The sequence below is a fragment of the Pteronotus mesoamericanus genome, unplaced genomic scaffold (assembly GCF_021234165.1).
Source record: "Pteronotus mesoamericanus isolate MK-2021 breed Mesoamerican mustached bat unplaced genomic scaffold, CSHL_Meso_final contig_1242, whole genome shotgun sequence".
Lineage (NCBI taxonomy): Eukaryota > Metazoa > Chordata > Mammalia > Chiroptera > Mormoopidae > Pteronotus > Pteronotus mesoamericanus.
Window position 1 is genome coordinate 466,332 of NW_026555053.1, and position 25,506 is coordinate 491,837.

The following is a 25,506-nucleotide window of genomic DNA, read 5'->3' on the forward strand; positions in this document are numbered from 1 at the left end:
GGGAGCCGCCTCACAACGGCCACGCGGGAAAGCGGACTCAGGATGGAGCTGCGAGCGGATCCCACGGGGCTGCCACCTCAGTGTCTGGCATTTGAGCCGGCTCCCGGCGCGTGAGGAGCCGAGCGCTGAGCGCGCGAGGAGCTGCCGCGATCAGCCCCGCCCAGGCCCCGCCCTCCACACTGGCCCCGCCCCATCCCCACCGGCTGCTTTTAGATCTGCTTCCTCAGCTCCACCCAGTTTGCAGCTAGCCCTATCCCGCACGCCATGGCCCCGCCCTATTTACCCATAGCCCCGCCCCCGCCCCGCCCCACCCAGTTGAACCTGGGCCCTGCCTTTGGACCTGCCCTCTCTGCTTCCAGTCCTGGCACCGCCTCCAGGCCCTGCAGGTGGCAAGTGCCACCTTGGAATCGGGGAGGTTCGGAGGCCAGCGTCGCAGGCGGGTCCCACTTACCTTCTGGTTACTTTGGGCGGGCCCCTGCTCATCTAGGGTAACTGCCATTCATCAATGCCTGCACCGAGAGCGGACAGGCGCACAGATGGAAAACCCTGACGTGCCTCGCATCAGCCACTGCCAATGATCCTTCCCAGCAGCTTGCGGCCTCGCGGAGCTCTGGAGACCAAACGACCCCACTGGAGGCCTGGTCCCAGGTCAGCCAGGCCACTGGGCAAGTACCCTCCGTCTGGGCCAGTTTCCTCGTCCTTAAACCAAGGAGGTACCCGGGAGGACAGGCCCTCATCGGGGGAAACAGCCTCCTTCGTGCTGCCACCAATTAACATCTGTAAATACAAGTGACCCCCTCTGCCCCAGACACTTGTGACCCCACTGCTGACTGCTGCTGACAGCGCCAGGCCTGTCGCACACCCTGCTACACCCTCTATTTCATCCCTCTGTCCATAATTGATTAGAGAGCTTCATTTGGCCAAAGAGATTCAGGCAAATTACCCTTAAGCCTCAGTGGCAGAGCGAGCCACTCTTTCCTCACAGACAGCCTTACGGAGGTGACATCTCTCAGACTCCTTGGGAGCAGAAATTTCACTGCAAGTTCCACTTGTAAAACCTAAACCTGGTTGCAAAGAGTCTTAACGGTAAATACGTGTTCACTTTTTCCATAGGTCCAAGTACAACCAAGGAAATACAAATAAAATCCGTTGAAGTTAGTCTGCTTAACTGGATTTAAAGAAAGGGGCTGCAGACAAGGGACACAAGATGATGACTGGGTTTGTCACTCACGACATTTCTGCACAGGAAAAAGAGTACTTATTGTGCCTTCACTGCAAGTTTCTGTTTTTCTCTAAATAATCTATGGGGCATACAGACACGCAATTCCCTATTTGCAGAAAGTAGAATGTTATTGCGCTTCTCCCGCTAGGAGACTTGGAACCGAGTGGCTGAATACCCGCTGAAGGTCACACTACCTGTCAGTGGGAGAACTAGAATTAAATGGTTGTCAGTGCAGCCACAGCAAGCATAGCTGGACTCCTAGACCTCCCCAGAGTGTTCTATCAGTAACCACGAGTGCTCGCTCCCGCAGCGCATATACTAAAATTGGAACAATACAGAGATTACCGTGGCCCCTGTGCAAGGATGACACACAAATTTGTGAAGTGTAAAAAAATAATAACCACAAGCACCACGGTTGGTATTTACATAACCTGTGAGAAACACTGGTTGTTACTGTTTTTAAGTGAAAGTCAAAGCATGTAATGTGTTGGGCACATTAAAAGCCAAGCAGATAATTATAGAATAGAACGGGTGCCCCCGCGGATGGCTTTTCCTAGGATACACCGACTCCTCTCAGTTGCTGCGTGTGCTGCTTGCACCTGGCTGGGATCCGCGCTCGTCCACACTGCCGGGGGACGCTGGCTGGGCCAAAGACGCAACTGCTGCTGTTGCTGGGGCGACCACCTACGGAAGTCCCCTGAAGCAGCGTCTTTCCTCCAGCCTTCAGGTTTGACCAAAGAGCCATCATACTTGGTGACCAGCAACCACACTGTCCTCTGAAGATTGTTTCCATTACACTTTTTTGTCTTCGCACATCCTGCCCCCTCTCCCCTCCCCCGAGCATACAAACCCACCCTCTCTTCAGACCCATTTCAAATGCGTCTTGCCCACCAGCCACAGCTTTCTCCAAACTCCCAGGACACTTTTATTCCTGTCCCAGCATGGTGCTGGGTCTCAGCCGGGTCCTCCACTTCCTCTGCCTGTTACTGTGTCACTGCTCCGCCCCCTCCCCTCACCACACTTGTCACAATTTGTAATTAGCTACCCTTCAGTGTGTCTAATTCCCCCCACAAAAATGAGCTCCCGCAGCTGTGTCTGTGTTTCCCGGGCGCGTGCCCAGTGTACCAAGCAGTAGAGGCTCACACGGATTGCTGGCTGGCTAAGTGAATGTTAAGTAGCTGGCTCCAGATCTCCCAGCTGGTGAGCTAGAAAACGGTGAGCAGGAATGCAGACCCAAGTGTCCTGCCTTCAAAAGCCAAACTTAACTCTCTCTGCGGGCCTCACCCCCAATCTGTAAAAGGACGCCTTAAAGCCCAAGTGTTCATAGGTGGTGGTCGTTGCCATGTGTGTGGCAATTACTCTCTGATGTGCTTCTGCAATTACAAAACCCTTAAGCAAAGGCTGAATAAATAGCAGAAATCAAAAATAAACATTGTCATCTGCAACTGTGTGACCTAATGAGTTGTCTTTCATATCGATGTTGTTGTTGACTCCTGTTTTTTATAACGGGGTCAGCTGCGCTAAATTCTGAGCTGGGCAGTCTCCAGATCTTCCATTCAGCATTTCTATTATGGTTTGGTGATAAATTCTGCCGTGCCTTTAAGATGCAACCAAACTGAAACGTTAAAGATAAAAATGGATGTTGTCGATTTTACTGCTAAAATTAAATGCATTTTCACAGATTAAAGGGAGCAAGCAAGTATTGATAGAATATTAAAATTCAGTCCTTCAAAAGGAATGATAAAAAAATAAAAAGGTCTCTTTCAGGGGCTATTTCTGCCGTATAAGTACCGCGCGCTAACCGATTGTGCCACTGGAGCTCCTCAGGGGCTATTTCTATGGCTGCCATGAAATGTAAAAGTGCAGACATATTTTATTTTAGAGAGCTTTAAGAAAAAAATTAATTGGCCATATTTTATTAGATTGTAATAACTAAATAGTGGTGTATAAAATCATCTCGCAAAAAATAAGCCATTTATAAAACTGAGCTGTCTCAGTAGAATTTAATAATAGCACACATAGCACAATATCACAGGCCCAATTACCAACAGAAAAACACAAGTAAACAGGACACAGCATTCACTACAGAACAAAGCAATAAATATACTGTGTCCTGGGCAAAAACCAGCTCTTGTTACAAGTGAGTATTTTGTTTTCCAACTTAAGAAAGTGCAGTACAATATCCTATGCTCCCTAAGTGTTGAAAGCTTTTACATCTGAGAGTGACAAATCATAAAAGACTTTTTAAAGACAAATATAGCTGTATGGTACTTCTAATTTGCAAAAAGCATGGACCTTAAATCTTGTCAGAACACACGCATACACAAAATGGTGCCTGTGTACAGGGAATGGATATGTTAATTAGCATGATTGTGGGGGTCATTTCAGAACCTTTACATATATCAAATACCATGTTATACACCTTAAATATACAAATTTTATGTCAATGATATCTCAAAGCAGCTAAAAGCAAATAATGTCTGAAGTAAAACAAAGACAAATATGAATTTCTGTAAATTCCTTCAGCAGACTTACAATAACTTAATATGTAAAAGGTCAACATTTGTATACTAACTGAACACAACTTAGTAGAAATATATACTTATTGCATTAAGTGATCTTCATAGATGACATACTATTATGAATTTTAAAAAGAAACTTATGCCCTTATTTTGTCACCTGCAAGACACAGTTGGAAATGTTTGACTCTGTGGAAAAGGTAGAATTTATACCAAAAATAAGTCCAAGAAACAAGCTGAATTTCAGGTATACATCAAAATGCTCCAGAAATTTGTGGCTATGCACCATGAGAATTGCCATCTTGGAATTATCAATTTAATTGTTCCCAGATTATTCCCACTTTGATCAGGAAATATTATAAAACTGTGTTCCTCAAAAGCACACAAGAAAATTCAAATTAAATAGATTTCACTTCCATTTGTAATTGGTAAACTAAAATATAATGCTTTTAGGGAAGTGAGGAGCCCATGAAACCGAGACAGAGAGCTGCTTCCCTAATATGTTTGGGATTCTGTTCTAATTATCCACTCCGTTAATTTATTTAGCCAGGGGTCACTTTCCCATCATTTCCTGTGGGAACTAATTCATGTCAAGTTTTCTACATGGATAAGAAGTCAGACCAGATGAGAAACCTTCCAGCAATACCGAAAGCTCCCTCTAAAGGTTAAAGTAACGGATGGCATTGATTGTTCCAGAGAATTGATTATCTTTAATCTAATTCTAAGCTGCCTGATCCAAGTATCTCAAAATTGGAAATCATTTGGTAATTTTCAGTTCCACAGCTGTCTCATTTGAGATGCAATCTTTGCTTAATCTTCTGTAACATGCCTGATTAATTTTTCATGTTTTCAATACCAGAGTATTTGAAGTCACCTGTACAGAAAAGGCTGTTTGGACTCTTGATTGCCTTTGATCCTCCCAGTCATGGTGAACAGGGGAAATGCTGGGCGCGTCACGTGCACAGCCTCTCCTCCCTGCTCGGTGGGAAGAGCGGAGGGCTCTTGGGATATTGGGAAGTGCTCAGCCTTTGGTCTCTGAAGTCAGATAAATGGTAAGTTTGAATTGTCCTCTGTCACTTCCTAGCTATTTGTTCAATAAATATTTCAGAATCAACTGTACAAGTTCTCCGACAATGCAGTGACCAAGAGAAATCCCCTGACTTCATGGAGCTTACTGTCTAGGGAGGAAGGCACAAAGTAAAGGTAACTTCAGAATTTGATAGAAATTCTTGAGGAAATAAATGGAAAATGATGAAGCAGGGGATTCTACTTTAGATGGCGTGGTCAGCAAATACCTGAGGAGGAGACCTGAGCGAGGACCGGAGACAGAGAACATGCCAGTCACATGGAGCACGGAGCGGAGAGCATTCCCAAGAAAGGGGACGGCAGCGAGGGACGGACAGAGGGGAGTCCAGGACAGAGCATCACCAGCAAGGCAGCGGCGAGTTGCAGGTCAGAATGAAGAGAATGGACTTTATCATCAGGACAATGGAAAGGAGGGGCCAGATCAGATTTATATACAAGATATTATTTGGGGGGGGGGGGGTGTGTGGCAGGGGGTCCTCTTAAAGCAAAAGAATACAGCAGTACAAATACAAAATGGGGTGTGAAAACGGTTATTAGAATGAAAAAACTCAATGAATTACAAATTTTGAAAAAGTGTACAGATATGGCAGTATCTAGAAAACTGGTGTGATGAACCGTCCGGCACACTGTACAGCACCGTCCCTCAGCGTCTCTGGCATTGTGAGAACTGCCTCTCCAGCCCACCATTTCGCACACTGTAAGGGCGAACAGTTTGCCACAGACAAGCTTCTGGCTCGGCGTGTGCCAAGCCTTGTTTCTCTTCCACTGCCCTGGAACTTCCGATGATGGCGATGCTTCTGTTCCTACACCTTCCTGTCACGACACCGGGCAGGCCGGCTCAGCGGGGAGGAGGTGGGGGGCGGGAGGCCACTTCGTACTGCGGTGATTAACCATCACCTTCCTGCACACGGAAGGGACTGCGAACAAGTATGTTCCGTGGCAGAAACAGACAGGGGTGCTTATGAATTGCAGGTAAAAGATCTTACGTTTGCAGACTTTGCAAGAAGCACAGGAGCACAGAACACATTGCTAGGGTCCCTTCCCGGGCCTTGGAAGTGAGGGGTCCTGAAGTTTAAGCTTCTCTCACTTCACTGCAAATCTGTGAGCTTCTCTGATGGGAAACTGACGAAAGGTTAAGATAGGTGCTCAAGGCAACCCCGGCGCGGGGGGGAGGGGGAACTGCAGGGGCGGCGGCGGGAGGCCACCACGGCCCAGGCCAGGGAAGGGACGGCAGTCCGGACTCGCGCTGGACGGTGGCCCTGGAGGCTTCACGGAGCCTCGGTCCTCTCGAAACTGCATCTGAGGACGTTGCCCCCACATCACCGAGCACAGAGTGGGCCCTCGGTACCTGGTGCTAGGATGGTAATAAACATTCCACAAGGTTCCTGTGAGAGCACTAACAAGTGGAAAGCAACAGACACATACTGTTAACAAATGATAGCTTCTGCTCTGTTGTATAGAGGAACAGGGTTCTCGAAGGCTGCAAAATGCTTTAGAAAAGCAAAGAGAAGGAAAAGACACTTTAAATTCCCCACTAAGACCATTTTAAGCAGCTTGTCTGGCTTTGCCCAGGGCCACCGCTGCGCTTCCTCCCCCGGACCTGGGCCGGGCGGCGGGCGCGGCTCCCTCTGGGCAGCGCCGAGCAGGCGCTTCTCATTTAGTGCATTGTGTATGTTCCAGCGTGAGCCTGTGCTGCTCTTACGACCAGGAAAAGCAAGTTATTAGATTGCTCAGGACTCTGAAGACAATTGATCCTGGATTCTCCCATTGCTGGTGGGGATGGAAGTTTTCAGAGACCGTTACCGTCTGAGGCAGTTGGGTCCAGGAGCGAAGCCTTGGCCTTCCCCGGCGTTGGGTGTAAAGGAACTCAGGGGACAGGCCCTTCCTGCCAAGAGGAAGGTGAACACCCTCTCCAACCGTGACACCTACGCGATGGCAGCTAATGAACTCATACGCATTTGCTCAAATAGTAAATCCAGTGCCCTTTTTTATGGCGTGTCACAGGAGAAGATGGGGGGAAGGAGAGTCCTTTTAAAATCTGTATCAATAATATCAATGTACGGTAATACAGACAGATTAAGAATAAAGCAAGGTATGACCCAGCAATTCCAATTCTCAGTATCCACCCCAGAGGAATGAAAACAACCCTGATGTTCATCAGCTGATGAATAAACAAACAAATGTGATTTCAAAGGAATATTCAGTAGTAAGAAGAAATGCATTCATGCCGTCATTTCTTTCATCTAGTAAACAAAGAAATTATGGACCGCAACGTGGGGGGAGCCTTGAAAACCTGGCACCCCCTGAGGGACAGAGGCCGCCAGAGGACCGCGGCAGTGGGACCCCACGGTATCGACGTCCAGGGCAGGAAAGTCTGTAGAGATTGGAAGTAGATAGATCATTGGTTTCCTCAGGCGGGGGAGGCTTGGGGGGACGGCACAACGCACACAGCTTCCTTTCAGAGGGATGAAAATGTTCTCAAATTGATTGTGCTGATGGCTGCAGAACTGAAATGGGTAGAGTGTATGGCGTACGAATTATATCTTAATACAGTTGTTACCAAAAAAAAAAAAAAAGAAAAGAATAAACCAAAAAAGTTAAATAACTGTCTTAATTCTGATTTCATTCAAGAAAGGGCAACTTGGAATTAGTCTGAAAAATGAAATAAAATGTGTATGATTAAATATTGCCTTTTAAAAAATAGATACCAGTTATATTTTTAAAATTGTGCACGATGAATGTGATAAAACCACAAATTTATTACGAGAGTGTTCATGTGCTTTGGCATGGGAAACACCATTACATCACTGAATTACCAAAAACTGTAAATGACTGTCAGCGGTGCCTACAGAAACACAAAGCCCTCAGTATATCCGCATCGAAGACAAAAATGGAAATGCTGAAAGGGGAAAACATTTGTAACGTAGGTGACAGGGCTCATAAATGAACTTGTTAAAAGGGCCCTGATTCAAAAATTGGGCAAAGAAGACGGACAGTGTACAAAACGCGACTGAACAGCTGGAAATCTTGAGCCAGCACGTGACGTGGGCTCGCTCACTGTGGGGGGTGCAGCGCGGGGCGCTCCTCCCCACCGGCCGCATGAGTCTCTGCCTGGTCTCAGGCCAAACAGGAAAGGGAACAGATGTTAGGGAACTTTAAAAGTATCTCACCGTGCTCCCTTACTGCCTTCTTAGGGTTCTCCTTTTGCTCTGTTTTGTGCCATGGGTTTTGCATTTTTGTGCTTTTTGTGGGTGATTTGTTTTTTTTAAAAAAAGATTTTATTTATTTTGAGAGAGCAGGAGGAAAAAGAGAGAGAACCCGCTCAGTTGCTTCTCACATGCGCCCAACCAGGGACCCGGCCCGTGAATGGGAATCGAACCGGGAACCTTCCTGTTTGCAGGATGCGGCCCGACCCACTGAGCCACACCCGTCAGGACTGATTTTCCTTTTTTAAAACGCCCCCGAAGCATAGTGCAGGAAGGCTGTGCTGTGCCCGACACAGAAACTACATGGTGCGTAAGCTTCACGTAGGCATATGGAGTGCTCTTGGCCAGGAGTTCAATATGAATGAATTACCAGAGTAGATTAAAATAAGACAGCTTTAAACAGAGGCACACATAAAACAAGGCTGTGTATTGATCGGGCCATGAGAGTGCTGAGACCAGAGGATCGAAGGAACCTGACCCAGCATCTCCCCCCGGGAGCAACGGCCGCATCTGCTATCTGTGCTCATGGTGGCGGCAGCACCCAGCGACCATGAGCAGCAACAAGAAGCTACGGTGCCGAGAAAACTTCAGATTCAAAAAGCACTATGTCCGAGGGGCTTGGGAACACCTCGGCCTGGACACCACAGAAAACTGCAAGACACTGCTGCTCCTCGGAGCCCCCGAGGAAGGGGTTAGCTGGGAGGGGTCGGCTACGGCTCAGGGCGCCTGTCGCCACGTGGGGAGACCTGAGGGCAGGCTGAGGCCCGGGCCGCCCCAGAGGCGGGCTTCACTGGCAGGGAGCGCCCCCTGTGTACAGACTGAAAAGCGGTCGAGGTGATTCCAACATGCAGCAATGGTGTCAGACCTGCATGCAGAGCTCATTAAACAGACAGCTGGGCTCTACTCCAAGGTCAGTATCTATGCCGTGGGCCTGGGACGGGGACGCCAGAACTTGCAGAGCCAGCAGACTCCAGGCGACGCTGCGGGTGGGCGCGCTGCCCCGCAGCGCTACAGCCAGATGACTCCACAGAAGCGACAGCCACCTGAATGGAGCTGCCTTCAGCCACGACTGCACCGCTCTCACCCGTGGCCCCGCTTTTCCTCTGTGGCCTCAATCTCCCCTGCACGCCACCTCCCACGTGCCCGCCGCGGGCCTGCCCCAGCACCTTTCGCCACCCACGCAGCCTGGCGCGGCTCAGCCCACAGGCTCACTCTCGCACCCATCCCTGGTGACAGACATGGGTCGTCAGGCCTGCCCGACGATGCGCCCACCGGGAGCAGGAACAGAAAGCCTGACTGTATGAACTGCAGGTCAGAGGAGGGAGAAATTCGAGTTCCCTCTCGGGCACAGAGGGGAAGAGAGACATGAGCTCTGACAGGGACACACAGGGGCTTCAAAAGCACTGATTAACGGGTCCCTGAGACGTGCGGCAGGTACAAGGCTTTCACTTCAAAGGGGCCTTTCACGTGTTACCGTAGCGGCCTGTGTGGCCACGAGCGCACGTGCATGTGCACTCACACTCACAGTCCAGTAGGAATATCCACCGATGCCACAGGCTGGCAGCACCTACGAGACGAGCGTGATTCTCGCTTCAGAGGCCCAGGGCCACGGGTTCTCCCAGACGGTGGGGACACGGCACAGGGACCCTTCAGGGCACAATGCCACCTTCCCCTTCTTGTGGCGCCCCACCTCCATCGAACTTGACATCCGATGTAGAAGTACCCGCACGGGCAGCCCCCGCACGCTACAGCACGAAAGATCCCAGCCCTTAACCCCGCTGTGCAACAACTACTGCTACAGACCACTTCCTTCACCACTGCCATTCTTTCCAAGTTTTATTCCCAAAAAAGGGGGAAGGGGATTAAAAGGTCCAAGAAGAACAATCATCACTCATCTTGACAGAGATTGAGGGCCCCATCAGATGGCACCATCCTACCTTCCCAAGTCCAGGATAAAAAGCCAACGCTCCCCCAGTGTGGCAGGGGACCACGTCCACACTGAAACGGTGCCCAAACAAGTTATAAAATCCCCAATTTTGTCTTCTATTTATCCTTTTCTTTTTGTTCTTTTTCTTTCTTCTCACGCTCAGCCTTAGCTTCTTCTTCCTCGTGTTTTTTGATCAACTGTTCCACTTCCTTCTGCTTGAGGACTCTGATGACCGTCTTCCCGTTCTCTCTGGTTAGCGTGGCAATCTCCACTACGAGCAAACACACACACGCGCGTTACAGACAGGCGCGCTCGGCACAGACCCACGGCAGCCACGCAATGTGGCCTCTCTCTCCACATCACTCTGGCCTTCGCTCCCTACTCCGCTGTGTTTAGGCGCAATATGATTCACGGATACTTTTATTAACATTTTAACTTAAATTATCTTCCTTCTCATCATTCCAACCTTCTGAGCTGCCGCTCTGTCACTTTCTTAGAAAAAGTAAAACCTGCCAACTGCCCAAGCCAATCTGCTCTACGCCGCGCTGAGCAGAAGGAACCCAGCGCAGAAGGAACCGTAATTTCCCTGTAGGAGCTCCTGAAGGCTAGGCCCGTATCTTTAACCAGGAATTACACTCATTTTTCACGGACTTATCAAAACTCTTTTTAAAAAAAAAGGCATGAAAAGCAGCTTCCATGACTATGGACCAGAAAAATGCACTGACTAAAAGTAGGACTTTTCTGTGTAGGGAAAGTGAGCACAGCTGAAAGGGGCGGAGGCGCACGTTCCAGGCAGTGAAGCCGCCCAACCCAACCGACGTGCTGACTTACAAGTTCTGGAAAACGTTATTTAGGAATATTGTCTTATGAGGTTACATAACTCAAGCTAAATAAGTCACTAAGACTGCAAACGTGGGCTTCATGTACGAGGTCAGCGGACTCACAAGCAGAGGTACCACAACACGCGCACATGGCCCACCTCTGGTGAAGGACACCGTACACGCGCGCTCAGCCCGTGCGCACATGGGCACAGACACTGCTGCCAGAAAGTCGGTAAAATAAGCATCGACCCAAAGCGGCACCGCTCAGACCCCCAGCCATGCCCGGTGGGGCCATCCGGGCTCAAGTCCTTGAGCCTGGAACGCCGCTTGGGCTTGTGGCTCCACAGCCGGTCGCTGCCGGCCATGGTCAGGGCACTCGCCCTCGCCAAGCTCGTGTCCTCACGCAGGGAAGAGGTGGAAGGCCCCCAACTCAGAAGGCTGCCTTTTCAGTGAACTATGGCAACACGTTAAAGGCCTAACACAGTTCACAAAGTGAACCTAAGAGGACGGGCCATAAATTACCTTTCTCAGCAGAGAGTTTGCTCACGTCCATGGTCTTATTGAGGACTTTGATAGCTAACGCTAGTGCTGACTTCAGGGTCATCTCTCCTTCTTTGTAGTCTTGCTTTAACATCGACACAGCTGCCTGTGGAACAGGAAGAATCAACAAAGAAAATGTCCGTGAAATGTCTGCGTTTTCAGGAGCATGGACTGGGCAGAAGACAAACGCTGGGACTGCTCTTAGCCCATCCCAATACAAACAGTTCTGATGGGAGGGAGCACAGACTCGGGACGGGCTGGCGGGGCGGCGCTGACGCTCACAGAGCGGAGGGCTCAACCCGGGGCCTCAGGCCGCCAAGGGTCTGTGACGGAATGCGGGGGCTATGACCCAGGATGTGAAAAAAACGGTATCTCATTCTGACAACGTCTCCGTGAAAAGTAGCCTCTCCTTTAAATACAAATGCAGCCAATAAACCCCAATAGCACTACCAGACCTGCAACATCATTATCAATAGCAATCACAGATATTAAAGTTGTTGCAGTTATCTTAAAATACTGTTTACAGTCGTCACTATTTCAAAATTACGGTAGTTAATAGGCCTTTTGCTAGATTCTAGAGCGACACAAAAATACTCACGGCGCTGTTATTTCCAATGCACGTGGCTTTCCATCCCCCATAATTTCCGCTTGGGTCGCTCTGATAGAGCTGAAAGCCGTAATGCTTATCCCAGCCGATGTACAGCAGCGAGACACCAAAGGGACGTTTCCCTTTAACCAAGACAGAGAACACACACACCAACAGTCTAAACTTAGCACCGCTATAGTTACTTGAGCTCCCTGCATGGGGCTGAAACCCCTTCTGTGAAGCTAAGCATTCACAAACTGCTTTGTTCTGGCCACCGGGGACAAAGTCCATCAAAATGCCCACTCCTGTTTCTAGGACACCAGCACGGGCAGGGGACGGGATGCAGGCACAGAGGACCAGTGCTCAGTGCTGTTTCATTATTATGTAAAAAGCAACTCGCTCCCGGATTTGAAAATGCTATTTTGGCCTCTCAACAGTCTACTAAGAAAACATATGATAATCTACATCATGGAAACCACTTATTTCACGAAGCACAAATGTATCAATGATATTTACTTATTTAATTTTCAATGTCTTTTTACCGTCTCAAAAATATCATTACTTAGAAAATGTTTTCCCTTTCTGGAATAAAATTTGCCCCAAATTTCATACCTCCAAACTGTGTATAAGCTTGTTTGATATCACACAGTGCTGTAACCAACTGCTCACAAGGAATAGGCTCCTGATACTGTAATAAATACCTAGGATGAAGAAATTGGCATAGTAACAGTTTTCTTGTAAAACACATATATATTCTAAGCAAAGTACCCTCTGAAGATAAATCTGCGCCAACCTAACGGTCCCTTGTAATTTGAAAGGGGTGAGGGGAGCAAGGGTGTGTCAGCATGCTACTGGTCTTAGGGCAGATAACACTTTACAAGTCTGAATTGAAACAAAGCAATTTTCAATTTTCAATTTTCAAACAGATTTGTAATGACTTTAATCTTTGCAAAAATGAGTTCTTAGAGATAGCAAACTAACTTAGATATCACCTGCTATGCTCTTTCGGACCATACCTTTGGGCAATGAGCCTCAGTTCGTTGGTCAGAACATTAGCATCAGAAGTTATGCCGGCCACGCTGCAGGCCATGTCCCTGCAGGAAAAGAAACATGTGATGTATGAGCTGGAAAGACACCTGAGAGGGTCCTTCACAAGCACTGCAAAATGCCAAGTGCTATTAGAAGTTTACCATGCTTGCTTCACACCTACAACTTTTGTCTGAATAGACAGAAACTACAGGAGTTTCATCTTTGTAGGATAAACCCAATGTCATTTAACATGAAGGATAAACACTGCCCCCTTCATTTCAACAGGTACACTTGGCGCCACTAGGCTGAAAACGGAGAGAGAATGAACACTAGGAAGCTAAAGCAAGTCCTGAGAAAATTCAGGAACAAAGATAAAGGTTTTGCCAAAAAGGAAAAAAAAAACAACGCCATGTTCTTGGGTAGTAAGTATTCTCACCTCCTAAGGCCTGGCTTGATGGGGGTGGAGGGCATTTCTGCGCTAGTGTCTGTCACTCACTTTAGTCTCCTTCATCAACCTGCCACAGCCGCTCAAGGACACACTGAGGCCCAGGGAAGATACGCAATGGTCACGCAGACTTCACCTGTGTCTGCACGACTATCATGCCAAAAGCTTATCGATACAGAGCACTCTTTCTCCACTGAGTGCTTGGCCTTGCGCTTCAAAAGAATAACATGGGGTCCTAAGCCTCAAGGTTTCAAATAAAAATAAAAAATTTCCACCAGTAAAAGCACAGTAAAGTGTTCACTTGAATTTACTACGTCACACAGAATAGCCCTCCCAAAGTATGAGAGATCCTACGTATGTGAGCATGTGAGATATTTAAACTCTCTTCCCTAAGAGCTCACTTACTCGTTGAGTTTATAAATTTTTTCAGAAAAAAAGACTTCATCGAGAAGCTTGTGGATGTTGCGCCGCTCTGCTGCAAGCAAAACACCGTCGTTTGCTAAGATTCCTAAACAGGTGCCCGCGTGTCCAATCGCCTCCATGGCATATTCAACTTGGTACAAGCGACCTGCAGAACACAAGCGGGGACAAAGCAAGACACCCTGTGGGCGCTGGCACCACTGGGCCAAGGACATCAGCGGGGACACCCACAGGCTATACGCACGAGCCCCACTTTCATTCTCCTGTGCTGCACATGATCAGCCTGGTCACTATCGTTACGTCAAAGCACAGAGAGTGTGAACAACTATAAAGAAAGTGTCTTGGTCCCCCCCGCCCCCCAAAAAGTAAAACACTTTAGAAAAATCTTTTGAGACAGGTCATACAATTTGTACTTTACCTTCTGGAGAAAATATAGTGGTCCTGGAGTCATATCTTCGAGACTGCAATGGAAAAACATACAAGTGATTCCCATCCACTGAAAGTAACTCCTACAAGCCCGCAGATCCCCTCACAAAACACATCCTGGCACCAAAGTCCAGCGTGTAGGAGGAAACCGAAAGGCGGAAGACACCATCCCACCTCTGCTTCTTCCCACTCCAGCTTTCTCATGCAGGTCTGTAAACTGAGCACAACAACACACTTTGTCGGGCTCACTGACATGTGCATAACGTACCATGTTTCCTGAACTTTACAGCTCCTGTAAAAAGAAAATAGGATCCTTATTAAAATGAAAGTTACAGAGCATTTTCATGACTTAAAAGAAGCTGTCTTGTTCACTCCCTTCACTCAGCTGAGTGTACGGAGCAGCTACCAAGCGCCGCAGGCACCACGCTAGCGCCAGGATGCGGGAGGCCACCCCCGTCCTGAAGAGCGTCCGGCCTGGTGGTCGGGAGAGGCGGGCAAGCGGAGGATTACGGAGCCGCGGGGAAATGGGCACCAAGGGCGGAGCGGAAGGAGCGATGGAGAGAGATCAAAAAAGGACTCTTGAAAAAAGCAACACAGAAAATGAGCCCAAATTAGACATGGTAGAGGCAGACCGAGGGATGAGAACCTTCAGGTCCAAGAGCACGACCTGGGGAAGGAGAAGGGAAGGGCAGCCCAGGCAGAGGAGAAAACTTGAGCAAAAACACGGAGACAGGACAGGACGGCTCATGGGCAAGAGACAAATTGCTGAAGCGGAAAAGAGAGAAAGAAGAAAAAGAAAAAAGAAAGAGCAGCAGCTAGAAAGCTAGGCGACTATCCCGACCACGAGAACGCGCTAAGAAGAGCGTCAGGCTTCCCCCGGGAGGGCTGGGGTCCCGCGTGTGGGAGGGGGCGGGGCGCCAACACCCGCAGCGTCCTCGCCACTCCCGCCGACCACACTCCGGGGCTCGGCGTTAGAGCCCCTGCCCCAAAGGCCGGAACACCAGGCGCTACGTCCGAAGGACCCGCGCGCCCAGACGAGAACGGTGAGCTTCCTCTCTTACTCCAAAGGGCCGCGCCGGGGGCGGGGGGTCAAGTCCCCCGGGCCTGCCGGGCACTTTGGGGCGCCCACTCCGGCCGGCACTGACGGAGGCAGCGACCCGCGACGAAGCCGCCGGGCCCTTCCTCATCCCCACACCCCCGCGCCGCTCACTTCCCTGCACGGACCCCCTCGGGACTGAAGCCGCGCTCCCCAGCGCCGCCCGCCGCGCCCCCCGGGGGCCAGACCCCGGCTCCGCTCACGGACTACGGCGGCCGGCGGGGGCCAGTCCGTTTCCCAGAAGCACAGTCATCGCGCAGCGCCTGCAGGCCGGACCCGCTCTGCGGCGGCGCCCACGACCCAGGCCCGCTCGCGGGGACGGTGCCAAAGTTCCGCGGTGACCGGAAACACGGACTCACCGGAGGAGAGGCTGGGATTGAGGTCCACGCGAAGGGCTTCACACCACACGAGGAAACCACGGCCGAAACCAGAGCGTTCGCTGGCACTATGGCCCCCGCGCCTGCGCAAAGCTACCGAGTGTAGACTTCCGGGACCGGAGCCGAGGAAGCTGAAGTCCTTCGGGGGCGGGGCAGAGGACGCGGAAGTCCTTTGGGGACCCAACGGGGATACGGAAGTCCTTCTGGGGCGTGTCCGAAAAAACGGACGTCCTTCTGGGGCGGGACGGAGGACACGGAAGTCTTTGGGGGGCGGGTCCGAAGAACGGAAGTCCTTCGGGGGCGGGACGGAGGAGGCGGCGGTCCTTCGAGGTGGGACAGAGTTGTTGGACCTCTGGGGAATGGACTGCTGCCCCATGGGAGCGGGGAGGTGGGGTGCGACGGGCCCAGCGGGGTCCTGTGCCTGAGAAGGGGACACTACAGCGTGTAGGGAGCGCAGGACCCCAGCGAGGGGGACAGTGGAGTTACGGCTAATCCTGCTCGGCGCCTTCACAGTGTTCGCTTCCCCTTCAGCACCGTCGCCTAGGACAGCACCAGCGTGGACCGCCCCCCACCCCCACCCCATTGCTCCCTGCTCCTTCGTCTCCTGCCTGCCTTTCACCTGGTCAGACGGAGTGCCCACCAGTCTAGTTAAAGCAATACCAACCATCGCCACACACACAGCACTTCTCTTCTTCACTGACATTGTTTGGTGTTCATTATCCACCTCTCCGTTCTGGCTTCAGTCCCTCTGTAAACTACTACTCATGTTTTAAACTTCGGGAGCCTAGAAGGCTGACTAGGTGTGGAATAGACCTTGAGCGATTATCTGACTCAAAATATTCTGCGTGGTTCATACACAAGGCAAGTGAGACCCACAGAGAGACACCGCTGCTCACGTGGTGTTTCTTAGTTTAAAAAATCATCATGTGACGGGAGAAGGTCAAAGAAGTTACGGGAGATTTAACTTGGGGTCCAAACACACAATACAATATACACATGATGTATTACAGAATTGTACACCTGAAACCTATATAATTTTATTAACCAATGTCACTCCACTACATTCAATAAAAAATAAAAATAATTTTATTTTTAATAATCATGAGATTGTCTGAAGCCTTTAGTGGCTTCACATGCATTGATCTGTTCCACCAATTAATTTTTAACTGTGCAGGGAAACTGCTTATAGGCTTAGAGTTGGTCCTACTGGGTTAATTACCCAAGTTCATGTTAATTTTATGCAGTTACGTGGAGATCCCAGATTCATAGGACTTGGCAATGTCAAACCAGATTTCTTCTACAGCTTTCTGGCCCATGTCAAACATTTGCTGTAGGTGCTTCCACCCGGTTTTTGCAGTAATCATGATATATTCTTTGTTCTCTGGCTGTAGCTGGCAAGAGTGTGCAGCTAAGACAAGTGACTGACAAAAACGACTGCACACAAGAAGAAACAAAGCGCCCCTCTCTGTCGGTGTCAGGGGGATGATGCTTTCAAAGCCTGCCAGCACATGACCACCCACTTGTAGAGGAGTCTTGCTTTCAATCATCATGTACATGATGGTGATGGCCACTTCAAACACGTAGTAGCCATAGCTCATGTCATCAAAGTCTAAAATCCCAGACACACGGTACACAGCATCTCCAAGGGTGGACTCGCTGGCCTCGACTAGGATGTTATGATCATTAAGATCTCCATGATTGATACCTGAAAGGAGAAAGAAATCAAGCGAGTCATTGAACACCCCAGTTCACTCTCCTTCCATTTCTCGTGCTCAGGCCTGGCCATTCAAGTAATCTGAGGAGCAGGCAGAGATAAAAGAGCCAAATCCTATTTTTCTTGAAGTAAAATAATTTCCCCTGAAAAGGACAAAAGCTGTTAATTTTGGTGGTGGTTTTGCTTTTGCTTCTCATCAGCACAAGGCCAAGAGATGGAAAATGTAGTTGCTGCAAACACCTGATTTTAATTACTAGAAGAGTAAAGGGCAAAGGAGAACCACCCAACCAGAAATTTTAAAAATATACACATATTCGTATCACAAGAAGCAAAGGGTCCTAGAATGGACCACTGGTGTCCTTGTTTTAATCTAGCATTTCCAAAAAAAAAAATATTTTTGATGACAAAGTAATTCTGAATTTCTCGTCTTTCGATTACTGGAAGAGATGGTGGTATTTTAAGTCGGAACTACTGAAAGTGGGTGCCTGTGGCCACTGCTGGCCCACAGACTGTTGCCCATCTGCGTGAGATAAAAACAGAAACTGGAAGTGTTTAGAAAACGTTAGAGCAATGTGTAATCAAAGAGCGTGATCAGTGGCCTTATTCCCAGAGTACAGAGCAGATGGGTGTCATCGAAGGCACATGTGAGCCACATGTGGCGCAAGCTGGGAAGTCGTCATGAACAGTAGGCCCTGTCAGCAGGCTGCTCACCTAAATCACCGACTAAGGGTTAGGAGGACATGTCGTATCCATGAGCACTACATTAGTGAGTCAGGTACTTTATAATAACCAGGTGGTACATAGTCCATAATATTAACTCCTAAATATAATGCTAATTTCCTCTATACGGTTTAGGATTGCATCAGTCCTGCTGGAGGGTGATCGTAGGTGGCATGTAGAAACAGTAAACGTTACTGCAAATTGCAGACTCTAAACTACACACATCTGAAATTGGGAGGCATCATATAACCAATGCGATTTCATAGTTTCACCGGCAATGTTTTCTCTTCCTTAGAGGCTCCTAAAGTAATGGTGCACCTGCACAATAAACAGTTTTAGAATCAGTGAAATATACTACTTCCTGAAAGCAATCTGTGCACACAGGAACTTCTTGTTTCATCGCTTCTACTCACATACATGTCAAGTGGCCTAACGAGAAGTGAATAAGCTACTTAGTGCCTGGAATAAAATAACAAAAGCTGTTGAACTTGGGAATTAAAGAAAGAAAGAAAAAAAAAAAAGGAGTTCTGATCAAGATGGCAGAGTGAATCCATTCTTTGCTAACCCCTCTGTGCTCAATATACTTAACAAAGGGGACCTGCATAGAGGAAAACAAAACAGACACCAAAGCAGCGAGGAAGCTGCAGGTCTGTGCACTGTGCTCGAATTACCCAGAATGCAGTGTGGACAGAGAAAAAGATTAAACACACACACACAGAGGAGAAGAGAACAGATGCACAGGAGTCAGCCAGAAGGCCTAACACTAGTTTCACTGGCGTCCCGAAAGGAGAAGAGATGGGGTAGAGGTAAAAATTTTCTGCAACGGAAGAAATAAATACACGATCCACACACGGATTTGGGAAACTGAAGCAGAGTAAAAAAAAAAAATCATCTGCGAAAAAGAGCATCTTAAAATGAGCTTCCCGAGCGGGGAAGAGACAGACTGCCTTTAGGAGAACAGACTGACAGCAGACCTCTCAGCAGGAACGGAAGGCAGTCGACAGCTGCACTCTAAAATTCTAAACCCCCGAAAGCTAAAGTCCTACAGGATGTGAAAATATCCTTCAAGAATGAGGAGATAACATAAAAACATTTTCAGGCAAATAAAACCAGAGAGAATTCCCCTCTAGGAAACTGCATGAAAGGAAATCCCAAAGGAACTATTTTGGGCAGGAGCAACTGACACAGAATTGAAGTTTACTAAAACAACAGCATATGAATCAGGAAACACATAAGTGCAATTGAAGTATATTTTAAGGTCCTTGTATTGTTTTGAATAATATTAGACTTTCATAAGTTACAGTTACACATTAGAATTTCTAGGGCAGCCACTCAAAGAAGAGAAAAAGAGTATCTACTTTCCAAACTGCCAGAGAAGGAAAAAATAATTAAAAAAACAATGAGTTCAAAAATACTACTTTACATAATGAATACATACACATATAGTAATGGTATTAAAACATGTGTACAAATTTAGTAGGGAGGGAGAGGTGGGTTGTAAAGTTTAGAGAGGGATTCAAATGTAGCCATTTTTTTAAAAAGTAAAAGTGCTATTCCTTTTTTCTTAATCGTCCTCAAGGATATTTTTTATTATTGACTTTAGAGAGAGGGAGGGAGAGAGAAACATCCATCGGTTACCTCCCATACACGCCCCAAATGGGGATGAAACCCACAGCCAAGGTATGAGCCCTGACTGGGGATCAAACCCTCAACCTTTTGGTGAATTGGACGACACTCCAACCCACTAAACCGTCCAGCCAGGGCAGAAGTGTTATTCTTTAAAAGCAACAGGAGCAAATAGGGCAAAATTATAAAACTTGATAAAGCAAAGTTGTAACCTCACTCTTTTTCTGATGATTTAAAATTTGACAATTTAAATATCAAGAAAAATCGTTGTTTGATTGGGGGAATACTTACATTCTCGAAAATGCCTTAATTTGGTCATCACGTCATCCTTGAACAGCTGAACGACCTTTTCCACAATCGCCCGATTTTGATCTGGGCCCAAGGCACACAGATAATTCTCCAGAAGAGGAACATTTTTCAGATTCCAGATGAAGTTCTCCCGATGAAGACACCTTAACTTTGGGTGCTGGAATTTCTAAATCAAAAGCAAGAAACTCTGAGACTCTTGGCAGCCAGAACAGCTGGGGCTGCGCTGCGTCAGAAGACCGCAGCCTGCAAGGGGCAGGCCAGGGCAGGGCAGCGGGCCGTCCCTCGTGGGCTCTGACACCCCCCTTTACAAACACCCCCAGACGGTGAAGGCCCCGTGCTGCAAGGCCTGTCTCTTTTGAGAGCGCACCCCCGTCTCACTGGGTGCTCTTCGCTGTGTGAACACAGCTGTTCTCCCCACATGGTCGGCCGGGGCCCCTTGCTGCCTCTGCCTTTGTCTTCTCCTTCTGCTCACTCCCCTCCAACCTCACTGACCTTCCTGCTGTTCAGGGGAAGATCCAGACCCGGTCCCACCTCCGGCCTTTGCGTGTGCTGTTTTCTCCCCCTGAGACGCGCCCCCGGGTATCCCAACGGCCAGGGTCCTCATTTCCACCAGGTGTCCATGCAAGTCCCCGTCTGTGGGAGGACTCCCTGACCACTCGGTCTTCATTTTGAACCCTCCGTCCAATGCTTTGTATCCCTATTTTCTGCTTATGTTTTATTTTCTTAAAATTTATTGAGAGAGAGGGGAAGGAAAGGAGAGAGGGAGAAAAACACTGATGTGTGAGAGATACATCAATCAGTTGCCTCTCTCACACCCCAAACTGGGGGCCTGGCCCACAACCCAGGCCTGTGCCCTGACTGAGAATCGAACTGGTGACCTTTTGGTTCGCGGGCCGGCACTCAATCCACTGTAAAGATAAAAAACTCTTACGAACAAAATAAAACGCCAGATCTTACCTCCAGTGTCTTATCCAATTTGGCAGCCAGCCTTCCTACTTCATACAGTAACTGGGGGCTGACGGGGCTCTCAGCAATGGGTCTTCCCGGGAGGTATGTTAGCAGCCTCACCAAGTAGTTCTTGGTTTCGGAACCACTATCTAGCCGGATAGAAGGATATATACTGTCAAGTCACCTTGACAAAAACCAGAGATTATTTTGCCTTTCAAAGGGAATTATTATTACAAAGAATAATAGAAATTGCAAAACAAGAGAAAAAAGTTGCTAACCTAAAACAATCAGCAGGATTCTAGGAGGCTGAGCTGAGACGATGAAGCAAGAAGGTAGAACAGACAAACCTTAGGACACCGGAGTCAGCCATTTACATCCTGACGACATTAAAGCCCCAGCTCTGCCGGCCTCCGCGCTAAACACAGATCACCTACTCTGGTAAGTGAATGCCTAAAAACACTTTTTCATAAGTTTACAATTGAGGAAAACGTGCTAGAAAGAAATGACTGTTTCAGAATCACAGGTGCTGCCGGTGCTGCAGGAGCGAAGGGAGGGGAAGCCCGTTGGCAGCCCGGGACAGGAGCTACGCCCTGGGGACTGGAAAGCCGCAGTTGTTTGGAGCCACGCACCTTAGGAAAGGATGGGTGAACCGTTAGGAGAGAAAGAGTCAAAATTCCAAACTTTAAAAATTCCCAGGAACTGCCCTGGCCGGGGAGCTCAGCTGGTTAGAGTATTATCCTGACGCCCCAAGGCGTGGGTTCGATCCCTGGTCAGGGCACATACAAGAAGCAACCAACGAATGCAACAAGAAATCCATGCTTCCTTCTCTTTCTCTCTCTCCCTTCCCCTCCCTTCTTCTCTCTTTAAAATCATTCAGTAGATAAAAACTTCTTAAAAATTCCTTGGCATTGATTTCAGGCTGCTGCTTGGAGAACTCAATCAGGTACCTCTTAGCATTTTAGCATTTAAAGGTGAACGGGACCAGTTCTCCCACATGAGGACTTGCAGCCTTAGCAGTGTGAGTGGTGTGCCCACGTCACATATACAGCAGTGATGGAGCTGGGATCTAAAATTCCCGATTTCCAGTTCTGCATTTTTTGTTACACCAAAGCACCAAAACATACGGCTGATCTGATGAATAAAAGTTTGTAGTTATTTCCCTGCCTAAAAAAAAAAGGGCCCCACAAAAAAAGTCCCAATTTCCACGTGTCCCCTCTTACGCGTCCACCAGGTTCCACCAGATCCTGGCTCTAGGCACGTCTGAGTCAGAGCCCAAACTGCTCCGTTGGAGACGCTCTGGCCTCTCCCAACGGCTAAACAATAACCGAGTCTACACTTGGAACGTCAAACCCGTCCTTGATATTTCTCCCTGTAACCACCATTCAGCAACACGCATGTGCGGGCAATGACCGACGAGTGGGTGGCCTCTTACCTACAGACAAGAGCGAGGTTATGTTGTCCCCTTGGGTGCGACACACAGAAGCTGTGGGAAATCCCGCCGCTTGCAGGAACAGGATGATGTGACTCTGCACCTCAATCAGGTCGGGGGTTTTGCTGGACTCGGTGTTGCTTATTTTGAGGACATAGTCCGTGGGGGCACCTGGGGTGTCTGTGGCTCTTGAAATACATACGTGAAAGTTTTGGTCGTCATAGCTAGGAAGTGGCTGGATCTTGGAAACTTTGAACCCGAATACCGACTCGACTACTGCACAGGCCTGGGCCTCGCTGAAAGTGGGTTTGGCTAAGCTGTGCGATCGCTGATCATCTCTGCTCGACATTATGTCTGGGGGAAACAATGTAGAAAGGGAACATAAGGAACATATGTATTTAAATGATTTTTCTTAAAACGGGCCCATGTTTCTCAACATGGGTTCTGTCCTTGTAATGACTGATTTTCACTCAAACAGTTAAAACATGAAATCAGTAAAGGGGGAAAAAAGAAGTAGATATATTGCAGGTGAATAAAAATCCCTGGACCTCAATTATTTCTGAAGTCAGGAAGCAAATGTTTTCCAAGCTTCATGCTGGAATCTCACCACCTTTGCTCAACCACCAGGCAGGGAATGGGCCTTCTGCACTCTGTGCACGGGCCACCCGACAAATCCTTTCCTGTTACAAAGTCCAGTAATTCTACCTGGGCATGTGATCCAAGTTTACCCTTCTGCTTCCGCCATTCCTCTCCCGTCCCCCCCCTCCCACCCGTCCCCCCCCCTCCCACCCTCCCCCCGAGGCTGGGGCAGGGGTTACACAGGCAGATGTCGTACCCCTGCACCTGGCCCAGGTGGGACTAACGAAAGAAGGGCTGCCTTCTCTCCAGAGGTCAACGGGCCGTTCGTTACCCAAAGGGGGTCCGGAAACAGGAAAGCAGGAGAAGCAGTCTGGCTTTCAAGGGCAACAGCAATGCCCTACCCGGCGCTCCGCAAGGCTTCCCACCGCCGGTGGGCGGAGTGGCGCGAGCGGGCTGTAGGGGCTGCTGACCAAGACGCTAGTGACACAGGCCTGGGTCACAGCGCTTGGAGCCACGAGGCCCAGTGGGACCTCGGCCACCTGGCCCCGCACCCAGAGGGTCTCCACGCTCCAGTCCCGGGCCGGGGAGGAGGGCCCGCCCTAACGCACCTGAGGGTTTGAGCAGCGCCTGAGACACCGAACACCGGGGACCCGGAACGGCTCTTCTTCCGCACTCGCTCACCCTGCACCACCCGCGCTACGGGGGCGCCCGGAGAGGGCTTCCACTGTCCAGCAGCCCGGCCTGAGGTCTGATGCTCCCGCGGGGAGGTCTCCCACGTCAGGACCTCGGGTGGGATGGCCACGCCTGTCTGCCGCTCCTCCACCCGCCCCGGCTCTGAGCCGCAACCGCTGACTTCTGATTGGCTCCTCGAGAAAAGCCCGCTGCCAATCAGCGCAGGCTACGGGACGATGAGGCCCGCCCCGGCCTGCCTAGAAGGATGCGAAGAAAAATCCGGAGACCAGGCTTCTAATTGGCTCTCTACAACCGGTCCCCCGCCCCCTTCTCTCGCTCACCCCAGTCAGAACCTGGATCTTTTCCGCAGAACTGGGCTTCTTGTTTCTGATTGGCTCTTCGAGGTTCTGCCCCGCCCCCTGGCAAGCCCCTGTCCAGCAGGCTTCCGGCTATTGAGCAGCCCTGCGCAGTCTGCCCGGTCCACACGGGAGGCTTCGCGGACTGTGTCTCTCAGGAATCGGGAATCGTAAGAATCTGGGCACGACTCGCACCCTCTTTCCTTCCTCGCCTTCCTGCAGGCAGCTGGCATCCCCGGGCCCCAGGAAGCGCAGTTCCGAGGGGAGGTCCCGACGGACAGACGCGTTGCGTTCTGCACGGTCAGAGCTCCCAGGCTTCCTGGGAGAACGTGAAATGGTCCTCCCGATTAGGGCCGCCCACTCCGAGTGCTGCTGGAGAACTGGAGCCCAGGGGACGCAGAGCCTCGGCCGGACTCACGGCACCGATTTCTCCTCCCCGGCCCAGCCTCTGAATTCAGTATCCTAGTTGGAAAGGCAGCGGGCAGGCTTCCCAGGGGCACGGGGTGACCCCGGCTCCGGTCTGGTGGGATGAGTTGGCTCATTTACACTGAGCTAGAGAACGGAGGGTTCGCTCCCCGCAGCAAAGTGCACCACCACGTGATTTCCAGGCGGCTGCCCGGACCTCCTGGTGTAACAGTCCGTTGACACGGTAATCCTCACTGTCAAGGGCGCTAGGCTCTGATACAGAACCGGATGCAAGTCTGCAGCCTGCATGACTTCTTTCTACTGAGGGACCTAGACCCCAACTGCAACAAAGTCCCGAGGGTTTGTAGATGCACATTCCCCACGCCCTGCTGCTTCAGTTCTTTTTCTTCCCTATCAGGAGGGAGCGCTCCCGTTATCGAGACACCTTGATTGACTTGGAGGTTTCCCAAACCACTTTTCCCCCTTTAGACTCGGGTATCTGCTTCAGGTCTTATCTCCAAGTAGCAGGCTGTCTTTTCAGAGCGGCAGAGTGCCGTTTCGTTGGTGAGGCTCTCCAGGACCCGCTTGGATTTTTCTGTAACCACAATCTGACTTGAGCCCTTCCGCGTCCTATGGCCTCAGGCAGCTCCTGAATTCTCTCCCCACTCTCATCGTGCTGTTTCTCCTCTTTCTGGGGTGAGGGAACGGGAGGGAGAGCGGAATCTGGAAATGGGGGGGGGCACTGAAGGGACAGGGCTACTCACTGCCCTTCCTGTGGAACCAGCATTTTGTAACCTGCCTTTTCCCCTTTACATGAGCATTTCCGTGTGTTTAAGAATATCCTCATATAGAAACCTTTTGTGCATTTCTAATGCTGTCTTTAAGACACGCTGTTCAGGCACATTGCTGGATCTATTGTAAATCATGTTCTTCCTCAGTGACAGCAACGCTGTGATGAGAAAAGCCCCACCCATCTGACAACACACCCGTCGTTGTCACAACAACAATTTTTTCCATCACTCGGCCACCGAGACACTTACATAGTGGC

General features: G+C 49.5%; 2 protein-coding genes and 1 non-coding gene across 4 annotated transcripts; 1 reads left to right on the forward strand and 2 right to left on the reverse strand.

Annotated features, from left to right (window-relative positions):
- The first annotated feature begins 1,516 nt into the window (after positions 1-1,516).
- Positions 1,517-1,620, forward strand: LOC129083483 (U6 spliceosomal RNA). Its single transcript, XR_008530486.1, has one exon. It is a non-coding gene; the product is annotated as a U6 spliceosomal RNA (small nuclear RNA).
- An 8,236-nt stretch (positions 1,621-9,856) lies between these two features.
- PSMA4 (proteasome 20S subunit alpha 4) lies at positions 9,857-15,798 on the reverse strand. Its single transcript, XM_054588298.1, has 9 exons — positions 15,683-15,798; positions 14,496-14,519; positions 14,220-14,262; positions 13,787-13,949; positions 12,924-13,001; positions 12,520-12,608; positions 11,920-12,050; positions 11,304-11,427; positions 9,857-10,231 (listed from the first exon to the last, which is right to left on the reverse strand). The coding sequence occupies exons 2-9, from the start codon at positions 14,496-14,498 to the stop codon at positions 10,077-10,079; spliced, it is 786 nt and encodes a 261-aa protein (XP_054444273.1). The 5' UTR covers positions 14,499-14,519; positions 15,683-15,798; the 3' UTR covers positions 9,857-10,076.
- Positions 15,799-16,824: 1,026 nt separating this feature from the next.
- Positions 16,825-23,783, reverse strand: HYKK (hydroxylysine kinase). Of its 2 annotated transcripts, none has more exons than XM_054588308.1 (5): positions 23,634-23,783; positions 22,450-22,800; positions 21,027-21,166; positions 20,052-20,235; positions 16,825-17,405 (listed from the first exon to the last, which is right to left on the reverse strand). In XM_054588308.1, the coding sequence occupies exons 2-5, from the start codon at positions 22,793-22,795 to the stop codon at positions 16,945-16,947; spliced, it is 1,131 nt and encodes a 376-aa protein (XP_054444283.1). In that variant the 5' UTR covers positions 22,796-22,800; positions 23,634-23,783; the 3' UTR covers positions 16,825-16,944. The 2 variants fall into 2 exon arrangements, with proteins under 2 accessions (XP_054444283.1, XP_054444292.1); XM_054588317.1 differs by lacking the exon at positions 23,634-23,783 and adding an exon at positions 23,357-23,377.
- Between the last annotated feature and the right edge of the window lie 1,723 nt (positions 23,784-25,506).